Genomic DNA, 15,963 nt, shown 5'->3' with positions numbered 1-15,963 from the left:
TCCGCGTAAGTAACTACCGCCTAACTTCCCCGCAGAATTATCGGTTACGTAACCACGTACCGATTTTTCAGGTAAGCTTGCCGACTTCGATTTCCATCGTCGGTTTCTCGAGAGATCCGTCGACGAGCATTCCGACGTTGTCAGGTAACTAGTCGATCGATGACAAACTCTCTTACCGTCTTCGATGCTTTTTTCCCCATGACTTATATTCACCGTGCTCTTTTCCATCGATTTTCAGCTTCGTCGCCGAACTTAATCGCGTGTACTACTGCACTCTCCTCTTTCAATCGGTTCTCGTTGCGGCGCTTATCGGCGGCTGCGGATTCTACGCGTTCGTCGTAAGTATTTTATTCGACTCTGACACGGTAAAGTCTAAAACTAACCACTTGTTGCAGCGATAAAGAGTTTTTGGAATAGAAGCACGGAGACACGACAATCCGTATCGTGTTCGGACAGTCCTGGAATTCGGTCTTAATTGTCTCTGGTAACGGACACTGTTGATGAATTCTTGAAAGAAGTTCGTTGTTTATTTTCAGAGTTTCTTAAACGGGGATAAATCGAGTTTCTTCAAGTCGGTTATGTACATATCGGCTGTTATCGGACAGAACTGGCTGATTAGTAAATTTGGAGATCGTCTGAAGCGCGCGGTATGAACTTTTGTTTAAATGCTTTGTATTATCGTTTGTGTGCGCGGCTTGATAAGAAATTTAGATAAGAATACGTTTTAGAGTGTGAACGTTGCCGAGGATTTGTGGAACTCGTGCTGGTATGAGTTGCCCGTCAAAGACCGTTCGACGGTTTTGCTAATCATGCGAGCATCTCAAAAATCCCTTCACATGTCTGCTGGAACGATTTTTCAAATGGACCTGGAGAGTCTCGGCTTCGTAAGTATAATTCGCTTCGATTACCCTGTTTTGGAAAAAAATGCAGGTTCAGAGGCAGTGTTTAAATTATTTTCTTTCACAGTGAGCAGTAAAATGGATTCAGACCTTATCGACTCCGGTTTGATTTATTCATTCGCTATCGGTAATTGGTAACATTTTTTCAAAACCTTCCAGCTTGTTAAAGGAACGATGTAAAATTCTAAGAAATCTGTGTCAGTAACTTGGGTTTAAAATAATAATCACACTGTTAAACCGAATGAAACTGTTAAAGGCAGTTGATACTCGTATTTATAAAAATTGACCAATTTTTCCAGATTCTATCCTCGTCCTACTCGTACTTCACAGTCCTTCGGAACATGTACAAATGATGTATCGACGATGACGAGGCTCGTGGTTTTGGCAGGCGCTGTTTACTCAGGGACGGCAACGCATCGCCTGCGTGTTACCCTGGTTGCATAATTGCGGGGGAATCGAGCGGCCGATTCAAATTTGAAATGGCGCTCCTTGCTGGGAAAGAAATACGCCGAGTTGACATTGCTAATACGGCTCACGGCTCTCTTCGACGTGCAAACTTTCAAAGGAAAGATAAACTGCCGTGGTTAGCGGCTTTGCAGTCACGCGGTGCCTCGGAGGTCGTGTTCCAATTTCCTTCGATGGAATTGTTTCAGTAACCAGGAAGCTTAATTCTGCTAATACCGCGCTGCAAACTTGTCGTATTTTATACCACGTGACGCGCAAATTAGTTTGCCAATATCCTCACCGCCAATTGCCGTTCCCATGCAATATGTTCTCGATCCTAATATCGGCGAGTACCGCTTACGTTAACCGCCTCATTTCAATACACATAACCATCCATTTCCGGTCCTCGGATCTATGGAGAAATTTCGGTTTGAATTATTAACTTTCTCCGAGATCGAGGCCGGAGTGTCGAATAGAAAAAATTGCTGCATAACTTTTCAGAATGTGGAGGAAATTCTGATGCTATCGATGCGTCGTATTCCACGATATGACGAATTGAAATTCTTATGTACGCAACGTGTGTCGTATAATATAATTCACGTGCAATAGGGATTTTTTTTCTATCTCGTTTTCCGTTTCTTCTTTTAGGCAGGATAAAAAAAAATTACTGTCGTCTGATCGAAACTCACATTTGACAGTTCAAGTTTTCATTATATATTTAACAATTTATTCATATATTAGATATATTTCATCACGTTGTTCTCGAGCGTCAGAATAAGCTCGTGTCCTTTTGATTATTTATTTATTTGTCTTTTCAATTCCTAGTTCATCGATACGTCTCTCATCGATGAATCACATATCAAGTACATAGGCAATGTCGACGAATGTAATATCGTAAAAAATGACCAAGCGATTGTGACAATCAACTTTTACGCATATATAAATTCATTTGGAATAAAACAATAGCAGATTCGAAATTGACTAGATATATATATTATATATATTTGTATAATATATAAATAACTATATGCTTGACAAAATACGATATTACCAGTTGGGTAAAATTTATGCATATATGTATACACATACCTGTGTGTTACACATGCATTGACTTATACTTGAGTGAGTGTATCAATAAAAGCACGAGCCTTTTTGATTGTCTAAGCTATAATAAAACTTACGCCTAATCGTAAATCTGTGTATATTATATAATCTTATTCAATTTTTAATGCAGTAATAATGGATGCTAGATACTGCAATACGTAACCCCTTTTTGTGTAATATCTGGTGTGTATATCTCACTTCAAGCAATTCACGGGTTAAAAATATGAAGAATCCAAACAAGATTATTAAATATTGCAAGAAGTTACTCGCCTGCCTCAATTGAGTCCCAGTCACCCGCGCTTCAATATTCTTTATTCTCTCCTTCAGTAAAAAGATCCGATTCGTATCTTGAAAGAAAAAAAATTATTGAAATCCCGATGAGCCCTCGGAGAATTCTTTTACTCGATTATCTTCTCAAGTTGTATAACAATGTAAAAGTCAATTTCTCAGACGTCGTCGTGTTTCACTGCTACGGGGTGGTCAAAGTAGAACTGGTTATTCCGAGGGACAGCCTTTGTCAAAGTCTTTTGAAATTTCACAGGATATATAATATTTGAGGATATCCTACGATCAGGATATTTTTACCAACATTTTTTTTTTTTTTCTACAGTCTGCTGTCAGTGTGAACAACTGAATTGATTAAAACTTTTTGGATAGTACAGGGATTAGGCATCAGGCAGTAGATTACGATATTGAATTGAACATTATACACAAAGACATGACACATGTGAAAATTGATCGGATTGATCAAAGACACATCATGGCTCTTGATATACTTCGTACGAACATCAAAGATATTTAGCTAGACTGAGAGGACTATTTCGGTCGGCAATTAGTCGAAATCGGAATGAATTGAAGGCGACGGGAGTAAAATGTAGAAAATCGTAACGACGCTAAACTATAACGCGCGCGGTGAAATTTTATCGAGTTGAGCGAAGCTGGGAATTAGACAGAGAGAGAGAGAGGGGGGGGAGAGGGAGAGAAGGAGACGGAGAGAAAGAGTTTTGACTCGACTAATTAGCGAGATGGTGGGGGGACGGGAGAAGAATGAGGAGGGTGAAGGATTAATTTAAACGTACTAATCAGCGTGATCCGCGTTATTTAACGAGCCGGGTACGAGAACGGGTAAATATTTTTAACGCGTCGGTCGTAGATATAACGGAGGAGCAGACTTTGGTACAGGACACTTTATTATGTCATTTAAATTTACCGGCTTATTTATGACGGGAATAAAAACGGGGCATAACGAGCCATTACGTCACCTACCCTCATTCGGCGAGATTAAGATGAAGTAAAGATTTACTGTGACTGGCTAGAATAGCAATACCGCCGACTCGCTCGTCCCCCGCAGCTTTCATCCGTTATGCCGGCATTATACCGAGCCGCGGAAAAGCCGGAGGGCGATATTTTCCAGGCAGCGTAATATCGCGAGCTGCCCCCGCGATAAAGCGAACAAACCCGCGCCTTTATTAAACCTCAAAAAACACAAAGCGGCCGAAAATGCGGTGACACTCAGCCGCTCAGTCAGTCGGGACACTGGCTGGCCGAGTATATGAGCGGGGTGGAGTCCCACCCGTCGATTTCCTCCGTCGACTGGGTGTCGCGACGCGGGGCGTCGACGACCAGAGAACTGTGCCTCGGGCTGCTGGGCGCGGACCTGCAGACCATCTGCAGGCCCAGATTCGGCTTGAGCCGAAAATTCCGGGGCCCGATGCGGCTGCAGTCGCTCCGCAAGACCGGAACGCTTCCGGCCATCGGAAGCCCGCCGTTCGCCTCGGCGCGTAAGACTTCCGGTTCCGCGTTCAGGATCGACGGGGAGGGCTCCGAGTCGCAGAGCTTTTCGACGCAGGGACAGGACGAGCTTGCGGAGCGCATCGTCTCCATGCATCCGGAGCCTCCGAGGCCGCAGGATGGCCGCTTCTTGCAGGGACTGTTGTCGGCTATGGATTCGAGTCGACTTCCGCTTCGCTGAGTCTGCTGGTCGAGCTGATCCGAGCTGGCGAACCTCAACCGCTTCGGGGACTCGCTCGAGCACCTTAGGAAGGTCTTTCTTACTAGGGACTTGTTCTTCAACGAGCTCCGCGGCGCCGAGGACTCTCCGGCGGCTGAGACTCCTCCGCAGGACGACGGCTGCTGGGAACGACGGGCTAACCGTTCCTTCGATCTCTGCTGCTGGAGGAAAGGGTCCTCCCCGATGAGCCAGTAGGTCAGACGCTCGCCCTTTCCCTTCATCGAGACAACGCCGCGTTCCACCAGGTGGAAGCCGCCGACTTCGTCCAGAAGTCGCTTCGTCTCCCAGCTGCAGTGGATCTTCAACGCTGTTGGAAAATTCAAAAACGATTCGCGTTAGTCGGTGCACGATTATCGCCGCTGCCGCGTGCAGTGCAGTCGGAGGTCAGCTCGGGTTCTGCTTTAATGGTTCTTACGTTGGCCCGTTGACTCCATCCGACTCGCCGTGTTCACCGTGTCACCGAAGAGGCAGTATCGCGGCATTTTCAGACCAACCACACCCGCGCATACTGGTCCTGTTTTTGAAAAAACAAATACTGCGTCAGAGGAGTTCCGGGTTTTCAATTACGGAGTACATACGACAATCGCAATAGTACACTTGGCCGGCGTGACTTAGGAAATTCGTATACGAGTTCTCTCTGGACACTGACATTCTGGAATCTTTATTGCGAAAGCTCTTTCCCATGACATCGAAAGAAACCGTGAGTTTTGTTTCACGCCGTAACGGTCTAGAATTGTAAGAAGGAAGGCGGTATACGCATTCCTAGAAATATTGCGATGTTCGTTCTATACCCGCTCTGGTGAAAAGTCGTGCTTTTTATCCGTCTCAATGGGATAGATGTCTTTCAAGGGAGATTAACGGGCACATTGTTGTCTAACTGATGTTCCGGATATTATCATTCGAGAGATTTGTGGCGGAGAGGCTTCGTTTGCGAAGTACTACGACATCGATTCGCAGTCACCGATGGCAAATTGGACCTTTAACTGTGCTGTTTGGTCGAAAAAAGGGCGTTCATTCCGCGAATGGTCCGAAAACTTACATCTTACTCAGAGACTCTTCTACGGACGGAATATCTCGATTCGTGAGAAGTGAAGCACAAAATACAAGGAGGTATTTCGAACTCGCGAGAAGTACTCTTTGTGGAAAAACAATCGACACGAGTGAAGTGTTGCCGAAAGGTTAGGCGGAAAACAGGGTGAAAGTGTCGGAAGTACCGCGGTCTTGGTCTCAGTAGCGAGAGACCAGAATAGCTCTGCACTGAAGCGCAATGCAAACTGGAGTCGTGATCTGGTTCCGCCGAACAGAGATTTGGACATATAAGTGTTGTTTCCGATGCCTCGACTTGGTCGTGAATCACTTCAAAGGCGAAAGGATACGGCACGTCGCCTCTACCGGGGGTATGAAGAACGAGCATAACCCCAGTAGACTATAAGACGGAGGCGTTCAGCCGTGGCGTAATGCTTCTTCCATACGTATTCTGTTGGGGACTAAACTACAGAAATGTAGACTGCTCCGAATCTTTGCCATTACTCCGGATTGGTTGAAATCATCATCATTTTGCAGCCGAAGAAATGGGCCATAACCCAAAGACGATGGGCGCTCCCGACCATCCCAGAACGACTGACGCGAACGTCCCAGCTATTCTTGTGAAAAATGGTTTAACTCCCAATGCGGAGAATGTGTTTCATGCTTCGGGCACGATTTATCGACCAGCCCGAGACGGTAATGGTAACACATTATCATGCAATAACTATTCCTGTTTCCTTGACCACTCGGGAAACTTGAATAATAGGACTATCACGTTCTCTTTCCGAGGCAGTCCATTCACCGCAGAGTTTCGTGCCTGTTGTTTCTCGGCTTTGGTATTGCACGCGGAGAAAAACAGGCTAAAAATATTCAAGCATTACCCGGTACGCAATTGCGAGTTAACGTAGAAGCGGTCGTCACATTTGTGCGAATGAAATTTTGAAGCCGATAGTATATAGCCTGCGTTGCCGGAGCATTGAAAAAAGACTGCGAAACCAATTTGCATGTCGAGGATATACACGTTGTCCAGAGTGATATACGGTATCAAGACTCACCCGAATGAATACCGATGCGAAGTTGTAGCTTGTCGAGAGGTCTGTGACGTATGCTGAACTGTTTAACAGCGTTGAGAAGGCACAAAGACATCGTGGCAATTTCGCCCGCGTGCTGATTGCCATTTCTGATGGGAAGTCCACTGACCTGTAAAAAAGATAATAAGAAAAAGGAAGAACAAGAAACAAAACGCGAGGAAGAATCCAACCGTCGACACGGTGACACGGATCCACTGTTTCAGGTCTCGGATGGAGGTAGAGAGGGAGGGACTCACCACCATGTAGGCATCTCCGATCGTCTCCACCTTGTACACGTCGTAGTTTTCTATCGTCGAGTCGAAGCACGTGTACAGGTCGTTCAGGAAGTCGACCACCTAGACGCCAACACGTATGTATATCAAACGGTCATTCCATCAGAGCTGAGCTGCCGTTAGAACCGCCTACCGCTATCGCAACCGCGCCCTGCACCGCGACAATACTCTCATGTACGCACATTCCACGAACCTGCAACGGTGTGCTTTCCGCTGACATCGACGTGAACCCGACTATGTCGCTGAAGTATATTGTCACGCAGTCAAATCCCTCCGCCTCGACTTTGTGCCCCCGTTTCAGTTGCTCGGCGACGTATCGTGGAAGCATCTCGTACAGGAGCGCGTCTGAGGATCAAGCAATGGAAAGCCGTCTGGTAATGGAAGGATACCTGGTTTGGGGGGAGTCTGACATCGACATGGTGAACAGAGCTCGTCGCGCCATTGACGAATTGACGCTCGCTCACGATCAGTACTGCATGTTTCACCGTGTCGATGCCAGTCATGGGTAGAACTTCATAGTCAGGCATGTATCGATAAGTTTGTCTCATGGCAGAGGTTTGGATACCTCACTTCCAAAAATTGAACTCTAACAAGCCGAGGGTGTTCGGATACAATTTTAAGTCCCGACAAAAAAACCTTTCCGCAACAGGACATTTTCTTCCTGTTATTCGCAATTCGATAAAAACCGGTAATCCGGGTTAAAGATAACAGTGACCTGTTTTTTTCTTTTCCTCGATCAGCTGATCGGTTCTCTCGTCGACGAGTACTTCCAAATTCGTAGCGTATTTCTCCATCATAGCCATCATGTTGTCGAATATGTTCGGTTTCCTGAAAAAACGACGACGAATAAAGTTCCCGAATGAATGGGTGACAAACTTATCTTCGTACTCACATGCCTTTTTTCAGGGGACGCAGTCTGTTTCTGACTACTTTGAAGTCTGGCCGATCATCCGGGTTCTCAGCCCAACATTCGACCAGGCAATCCCGAACGAAGTCGAAACTGTTTTCCAGCTTGTCGAACGGCGGTCTGCGAAGAGAAAGAAAGTCGTATAAAGGGAAAAGAAGCGAGCGATAAGAATGGATGAAAAGAGCTGGAAAGACGTTTCTCAGAATCACAGCAGCAGGACCCCTGGCAGTATCGAAGGCTGATTTACATATCCATACACGATGGATTCCAGCCATTCGCATACATACCTACGGGAAGACCATGTGTTACATGGGCATAAAGTTACCTGTACGGTGGCTTCCCCGGTTTGCGAGTGATAACTCTCTTCAGAATCTCCGGAGCAGATAAGTCGGTGATGCCGAACGGCCCGTGGCGTCCTTGTATCTCGTAGAGAACAATCCCGAAGGAATACACGTCACCCTTCTGGTAGTCCCGAATCGAGGGTTCTCTTATTTGGGGCGAACGGAGAAGTTCTGGTGCCCGATACAGCAGCCCTGCAACCAACGTAAGGAGAACACGAGGCTTTGGGGTGGGTTGAAACGTGTCGAAAATTGAAGGAACCGCGAGCCGCAAGCCTTCTTTTTACCTTCGTATTTCTTAATTATATCAGTCGGTTCGCACTCGGCGTTTCTCTTGAATTCGCGGAGACCAAAGTCCGCAAGTTTTACCACCCAACGGGAGTCGACAAGACAGTTGGACGTGCTCAGTGCTCCGTGAAATCGGACCGGCGACTCGTGAAGGTATATCATCCCCTGGAAAAACGAAAGAGAAGAATAACAGCTACGAGAAAGATGAGAAGAGGGGAAAGGAGTGAAGGAAAAAGCAGGTTTCGACGCAACATTCTCTGAATTCGCTTGCCCAAGCAGTCGAGTCGTTATCTTTCGAGCCGTCCAATCGACAGCGATTTCCTCTTCAGAGAAGGGGACAACCTTACCCGATTAAGACGTTACTGCCGACGATTCGTATTAAAGACGGGATATGGAGTTATATTGTTACTCGAGAAGTAATTACTCGTAGATTTTCGGAAAGCTTGACAGAGTCCCGAGTTCACGGTCCCGCGGATCCCGGCATTTGCGCGAGTGGATTAAACGCGATTCTCGTAAAGGTAATTAGAATCACAAATGGCATCTTAATTCGTTTTTACGTCAGACTCGTCATAGCCCCGAGCAGGAAGCTTGCGTGGAGGACTGCTTTTGCGCCAGGGGTCTCGAAAGTTCTGGCTTAGTCCCCGCTTACCCGCATTAAGAAGGAATCCCCGTGATAAAATGGAATGTTCTTGGCACAGCTAGATTGTCATTCATTTCGTGAATAATTACAGGTAGAGTTCTAGTTTCTCTATCCGTGCAAATTCCAGCGGCAAAAGCTGCCCCCCCTCCCAGGATACGGTAGGTGGTAAGTTACACGTGAAATCGTGAAAGCGCTTCGCCGCGAATGACGTCAGCGGGTAAAACACGAGTGACAAACGACTTGGCGAGGTCGATCAATCATCGCGAGTCAGCGCAAACCCGAGTAAGTACCAACCTACATTACACGTACGAGCACATGATTTAAGCTTGAGGATACGCAGGCATTAAGACGGCGAACTTACTTACCCTGATAATGTCCCCGACTAACGAAGCTATGAACATGTTATCCAATTTGACGTCCTCGTTGTCTAGGATGTCCTGCAACCGAGATGATTTATCATCAGCCGCTGCAGCCGTAATTTTCTTGGCTTGACGTCTTACAGTCGGTGTCCGACTGTTGCAAGGTAAATATAATTAAATAGGAAGATATAAGACTGGGAGAGTAGTCACCTTCAGGCTTCCTCTCGTGCAATATTCCACCACTATGCAAATGTTTGGGGGATCGGTGCAGGCTCCGATGAAAGCGTTTAAATTGTCGTGCCGCAAATCCCGCATCTGAAAGTCATGAGTTTCTTTTGCTCCGCTTCGTTTCCATAACTTGGTTTGAAGTAACCGAGTAACTTTATATTTACTAGGTACAGCAACAGGTATCCATCAAACAGAGATCAACAATGCCGTGCTAATACGAAATTCTCAGCCCTCGGCTTATCAAAATTCAACCGCTCACCATTTTCAGCTCCTTCTTCATCTCCCTGGTGATTTCGATAGATTTTTTTCGCACCTTTTTCACCGCGTATATTCGCCCCTTGTAGACTCCTATTTGGGTGAAGATAGTCGAGTAGCGAAAATCCGCATCTGGGTTCGAGCTTAATGACACTTGACTCGTTCTCACGACTGGCTGAATCGCCTAAAATACATTCGCTTTGATTAGCCTCGACTCCGCGGACTACCGCCAGCCGCATCGTTATCCCGCTCTCTGAAAGAGATGGAATCCGTTGCACAACGATCCCGAGCTTCGGGCGACAGAGCTTTGAGAATCAGGACGGCGTACAACCGTGACGAATTCCGTTAAATGACTTGACTCTAGAATTGAGGGACTGACGTCAGAGGTTTGCCTCATTTTGCAATAAAACACCAATCGCAAGGGTCGTTGCGACTTTGTCAAAAGTGAAGGTGGTGCTGATTCGACAGTTGCAAGCACTTGGTAAGAAATTCGAAAGTTCCGCGTCACGTGACATCAGTTTATCCAATCGGCCAAGTAAGTCATTTACCGATGAGACTTCTACCCATTCATAATTCTGAGTTTATTAATTTTTTATCTTTTTGCAATATCAGCTAATAACGAAAGAAAATCCTAGATACGGTATCGTTTTTTCTCACGTTGAAGAGACGACACAGGAATCTGCAGTTTTGCCGCACGTCTCGACGCTTCCTCATGTTCGAGTTTCGCGGGTAAGATCGGCACGTGATCGTATAATATTTGAATAATTTTTAAAACCTTGATATTTTTTGTGGCGTCGTCTGTCTCGCTTTTAGCGGGAGTAGCTTCGTCCTCCTGTTCCTTGACCTGAATTTCCTTATAGTTGACTTTCCACAGAAGCGAGTCGAGTGCCTGCTCGTACCGCCAATTCCTGTAGAGCACCAGGGCGATCCCAGTTAGTATCAAGAGCAATCCCCCCGCGACGCCGCCTACTATTTCACCAGTGTGCGCTATACCGAATCACACAATGGAAAACCTTAATCGGGTCGATGTCGAACCTCTGACTTCGATTCTTACATACAAACATCGTCGAGCTATCCGTCGTTCAGGGTATTCTCGAGTGAAAAATGGGCTCCCCGTCTTTTCGTCTTACCGACTTTCAGTCCTTCTACCAAGACTGGATCATAAATCGCGCACTGTTTTGCCGACAGTAGGTAAAACCGGTAGACAGGAAGATCGAGACTTTTCGGATTTCTTGCATAAATATATCTACGTAATGATTGTAAAGTTATACGTACACTTGCACTTTTCACCGTGGTAGCCGCAGTAGGGTTCGGCAATGGGTGGCGTTCCTCTGATCCAAGGTATTTTCTTGGTTAACCGTAGTCTCTGTCGTTCAGGGAAAGGATCAGCAGAAATTTTGGAAAGTTTAAAAGATGAGTAGTGGAAAAAATTTGGAGAGCAATTGTTTACTTAACAATGTACGGGCTATATATTTTTAACCAAAAGTGAGTCTCGTCGAAAATATTGAATACTTTATGATAAGATGAAAATCTGAAAAAAATCAACCACAATAAAAATGATAAGAAAATTCAATTTGATTAATTTTTTTTCCAATTTTCCAAATTTACAATTTTGGAAAAATGGAGGGTAAATTGTGAATTTTCGATATATTGTCTTAAAAACGTTGTACATTGTAATTAAGAAGTTTCCGAGGAATTAAACGAATGGTTTTGTAAATACAGCCTTTACAAATTTTCGGAAACGGAAATTTCAAAATAATGAGAAAATTCTTTCAAAATTCATATGTATTCAGAAAAGTCAACGAATTCGTTTCACGTGACAAATAAAAAAACATTACTTGAAAATCTACTAAACAACGTTTCGTTTAAGCAATTTATTGATGACTTTTGTGCATTATTATCTATAAAATTTAATATTCTTATCGTCGTTATCGCGGTTGATTACTTTCAAACTATTATCTTGTCGTAAAGTATTCAACATTGTCGTCGAAACTCACCTTCGGTTGGGCAAGTATAGTCAATAGATCCTTGATATAAAAGGCCCAACTTACCGGCAAACCGGACTTCTCCTCCTTCCCAACGAAGTACCCGATTGGATAAAGGCCGAATCTGTCCTCCCCGTCGTCCTTTGGCTGATTACCAATGGCAATTACGGAGTAATTGCCCTCGGCGTCACCGTTCTCGTCCATGTAAACCATGTACCTGAAACAAGGAGAGTGTAGCGAGTTGAGCGACGTCATTTGCCGTTCGGGTATTATCAATCGATCATTATTTCTCGTCGACTGGCACGTATGAGGCACAAATTAATGCAATTAATCCTTGAGCGTAGATATCGATCGATTTGACCCTCACCCGGGATTGAGTTACTCCACCGAATCCGAGAAGCTCCTTGGGTCTCGAGGCAGCTTCCGGAGGTGATCCGGTTTAAGCGATAAGATCGCGAGGCCTCCGCGTCTCGGAGGCTCGTTAATTAGGTGAATATTACACATCTCGACGCGTCGTCGACGACGTGATACTCCGGTCGGTTCCGTCATCCCGGCCGCACGTGTCCCAAGCTTTTTTGTACGAGCGCTGATGTTTTGCGGGTTTGTAGAGCTTCGTCGCGTGCCGAATTTCCGGACGTTGCGATAAGGGCGAAAAGTTTTCGCGATTCCATAAAAAAATAAGAGCAGATAAATCGGCAACTTGACGCGAAATTTCTCGCATTAACCGTTAATCTCGGACGGTGATTACCGGCTCGATTTCGACGACGAGATTACCCAAATTGACTGCCCGCTACCGAAGAGTTTGAGAATCTCGTGTCCGGCTATCGGGATATCGCGGGGCTACGCAAGCTCGCGATCAGCGCCGTGCTTTATCGTTACAAAAGTCGAATTCCCGTCGCCGCGTTTGTATCGCTTGATCAGGCACGCGAAACTGATTTCGGAGCTTTCGAGTCTCGACGAAATTGCGTTGATAGTGGACTGGACAGTGATGTAAGCTCGGCACTGCCGTAATGCCGGCGTGTTTTATTATTAGAACGGACGGCGTAATTTTTTTCTCACTTTCTCTCTCTCTCCTCTCCCGAGTTCTCCGTGTATAAGTGGGACTGGGTACACGTGTTATACTATAAGTACACCTGTACAAGCAAGACGCGCTTGTGGCGATATCCGATATTCACCGGGAGTTAAAATAAAAAATGACAATGATCGGGGGATGCGAATTGGTCGCCGCGGAGTAACGAGACGCTAATTCGTCAAATATCGGAATCCTGATGACCGGAAACTTCCGCCCATCTTCCTCTTCCGCCATACGCATCCGGACGCAATAACGGCGGCTCTGATTTTCACCCCAAAATCACCCCGCGGCTTTCGATTTGAACGACCCTTAATCGATTATCGGAAGCTCGACACGTGCTCGGCAGCAACGAGAGCGTGGTGGGCCTCTCTCATCGATTCAGAGAACGGATGAATGAACGTAATACTACCGAGCTATAAATAAAAACCGCGGTCGTACGTACGTGCGGAATATGCGAGGGTATGAGAGAAAAATATTGGCGAGTTTTTTTATCAGGGTGAAGAACTTTCCCGCCGCACATGCGTCGATATTTTTATTTTGCCACTTATTTATTTTCTCAGACTCGTCATTCTTGTCTTGATAAAATTTTATTCAACGGATGTTTCGAGTCCTCACAGATGTTAGAGAATTCATTTAGAAACGATTTCATGCGAACATGCGTGCATGTGTGTAGTTACTATACCGATACTCCGAGTAATAAGTATAAAATGCTGTAATTCGTTTCGTTCTCTCTGTTAATAAGAGACCTCGTTCAACTACAAACTGGCATTACACGGTTGCGGTTGGATTACAACTTTTTATCAGCTTTTCCCGACGGTTAAATATTTAACTCTTGATTTTATACCGTTTACATGCAGGATTGAAGCAGATCGGACGAAATGTATCGTTATTAGACACGCGAAAAAAAAAATACCGAGCGTGTACAGCCGTCGATACAGTTTTTATTAGCTTCAATCATCCGGTCGGACTGTTTGAAATAACATAAAAATTTCCGATTCACTACTTTCCAGAACGAGAAAATTGCGGAAACGTTTATATAAAAAGATCGAAAAGCTAAGATGCAAATATTTTGAAGTAAAGAAGAAAAAAACATCTCATTTCATCTCGTTTCAACATCAGTTCATGCTACGCTACAATTTTTACAATGTTTCCCAAGTTTCGCGGAAAAATTTATAATGCAATTCTATAAATTCACCAACGAATGTCGAAACGTGTGTTGAAAACTTTGAGCGAGTCAAACATTTCGATTTGTGTTCTACAATTCGAGATTTGCTTTGACGTCTAGATAATCGTGTTGACGCAAACATAGCGTTTCGAGCTAAAATATTAAGTAAACGATGCTTTTCAATACGTACATTTCAGCGAACCGATTAAATGCCGATGTCAAATACGATTCGGCTCTAAAACCGAATTTGGATTTCAATCATCCATATTTTTTTAATTTCCGTTTCGTAATTTACATATATTTAAGTATATACACAGAAAATTTCATGTCGAACCGACAGATATTTTCGAAGTTACGCGCACATTTGCATAAACGCCTCAGAGCTTTCGACAGTGCTTTTGAAACTTTGAACGCGTTATTTTCCAAACTATGTTTTCAGAGTCGATGAGCAAGATTTCTCGGAAACGGCTGAACCGATCAGTCTCAAATTTTTACACAAGCTCTATGAATACATTTTTCAATCTTTGATCGAAGGTTTTTTCTCATCGATAAACATTTTCTATTTTATAAACAAATTGAAGCGAAAATTTTTGCGGAAAATGTATTTTTTTTTTTTTTGAGAAGCCGTCGTTTTGTTAAAAATTAATGTTTTGCTTATTCCTTCGATTAAAGACCACTTAATACCTTATATAAACTTAATTTTTTTTGTTTCAATCCAGAGATATCCTGATCAACACAAGACGCCTTTTTTTAGAGGTGCTCCCGGAGATCGGCTATATCAGCTTTAAGAATCACCATTTTAAAAAATAAAAATACGTGTACAAATTTTTGTATTAATAAATTGAAATGCCTCTTCACGAGAAATCTTTGAAAAATCGCTTTTTTCGGCCTCTTAACTGCGTATAATCCCTTAAACACAGCGTAAAAACAGTGTCCCAGAAAATTCCAGTAGATACTACTGTCCAATTTGGAGCCAAGTATAATCTCAGGCTTCCTTTTTTTACCGTTTCACCGCATTCCAGCATCGAAAATCACTCTTCAGTCCCGTTTTAAAAAGTCCCCAAATACCGCAGCCGCGAAAATGAAGCTTGAAAAGTTCCCGAGAATTTCCGCGTTGCATCCCTGCATTCTCGGGCGAGGACCTCAACGCTCTCGACATAAATTCACAGCGCCGTGCGTATACATACCCCATGGCACTGCGATAGTGGACCCCGCGAAGGGCTGCCACCATCCCTCTGCCGTCCCTCGGGTCCCTGCCCTCGTCGAGGGCCTGCAGCAGGGTGCGCTCGTAGAGGTGAACCGCGTCGTAGAGGTAAGACGTCTCGGGTCGGATCTACCTTAGAACAGCAGAGCGAAGGTATGAGATTGGGGAGCGTAATTGCGTCGAGGATCCAGAGTGACCGTTAACGGAGTCTCGAGTCGCCTCTCTTCCGCAACGGCTGATCGTGAGCGGTGAAAAGACGCGACCAAGAAGAAGAGGACGGGCGGGTTTTTTATACCCCAGACTCGAATCTCGCGCCAGGAATGCCCCGCGAGCATCGAACTGACTGACACTGACTAAATTTTGCACGAAAGTCGGATTCAACAGAGCAGTTTTGATCTTTCGCGCTAAACGCGTGTACAAGTTAGGTGATCAGTGCCGGCAAGAAGAATTCCTTTGAGGAATCAGTTCTTGAGATATCGAGTGGAAGTGCGAGGATATTCTCAATTACGTTGAGGTATTTTTAATATGGGCTTTGAAACTCGGCGGTACTCTGGAAAATTTGATTCCGCTAGCCTCTGCGCCAGGTTGTAACATCGTCCAACGCATACCGTAATATCGTTTGAATCTCAGTTTTTTTCATCTCTTAGTATAGCTTCAAAGATCCTTTTGAAAGGT

General features: G+C 44.8%; 1 protein-coding gene across 2 annotated transcripts in view; it reads right to left on the bottom strand.

Moving 5' to 3' along the window:
* Positions 1-2,313: 2,313 nt before the first annotated feature.
* LOC107220393 (guanylate cyclase 32E) overlaps positions 2,314-15,963 on the bottom strand; it is a 30,394-nt gene continuing 16,744 nt past the window's right edge. For both annotated transcript variants that reach the window (XM_015658964.2, XM_046730131.1), the window contains exons 8-23: positions 15,272-15,417; positions 11,914-12,064; positions 11,138-11,228; positions 10,638-10,849; positions 9,867-10,046; positions 9,590-9,694; positions 9,386-9,457; positions 8,380-8,545; positions 8,080-8,287; positions 7,740-7,874; positions 7,563-7,675; positions 7,041-7,192; positions 6,812-6,910; positions 6,540-6,684; positions 4,874-4,972; positions 2,314-4,765 (exon numbers count right to left, since the gene is read on the bottom strand). In XM_015658964.2, the coding sequence (XP_015514450.2) occupies positions 3,972-4,765; positions 4,874-4,972; positions 6,540-6,684; positions 6,812-6,910; positions 7,041-7,192; positions 7,563-7,675; positions 7,740-7,874; positions 8,080-8,287; positions 8,380-8,545; positions 9,386-9,457; positions 9,590-9,694; positions 9,867-10,046; positions 10,638-10,849; positions 11,138-11,228; positions 11,914-12,064; positions 15,272-15,417 (2,868 nt within the window). In that variant the 3' untranslated portion in view covers positions 2,314-3,971. The remainder of the gene's footprint in view (positions 4,766-4,873; positions 4,973-6,539; positions 6,685-6,811; positions 6,911-7,040; positions 7,193-7,562; positions 7,676-7,739; positions 7,875-8,079; positions 8,288-8,379; positions 8,546-9,385; positions 9,458-9,589; positions 9,695-9,866; positions 10,047-10,637; positions 10,850-11,137; positions 11,229-11,913; positions 12,065-15,271; positions 15,418-15,963) is intronic.

The sequence above is a fragment of the Neodiprion lecontei genome, chromosome 2 (assembly GCF_021901455.1).
Source record: "Neodiprion lecontei isolate iyNeoLeco1 chromosome 2, iyNeoLeco1.1, whole genome shotgun sequence".
NCBI lineage: Eukaryota > Metazoa > Arthropoda > Insecta > Hymenoptera > Diprionidae > Neodiprion > Neodiprion lecontei.
This window is presented reverse-complemented; position numbering and strand designations above follow the sequence as displayed.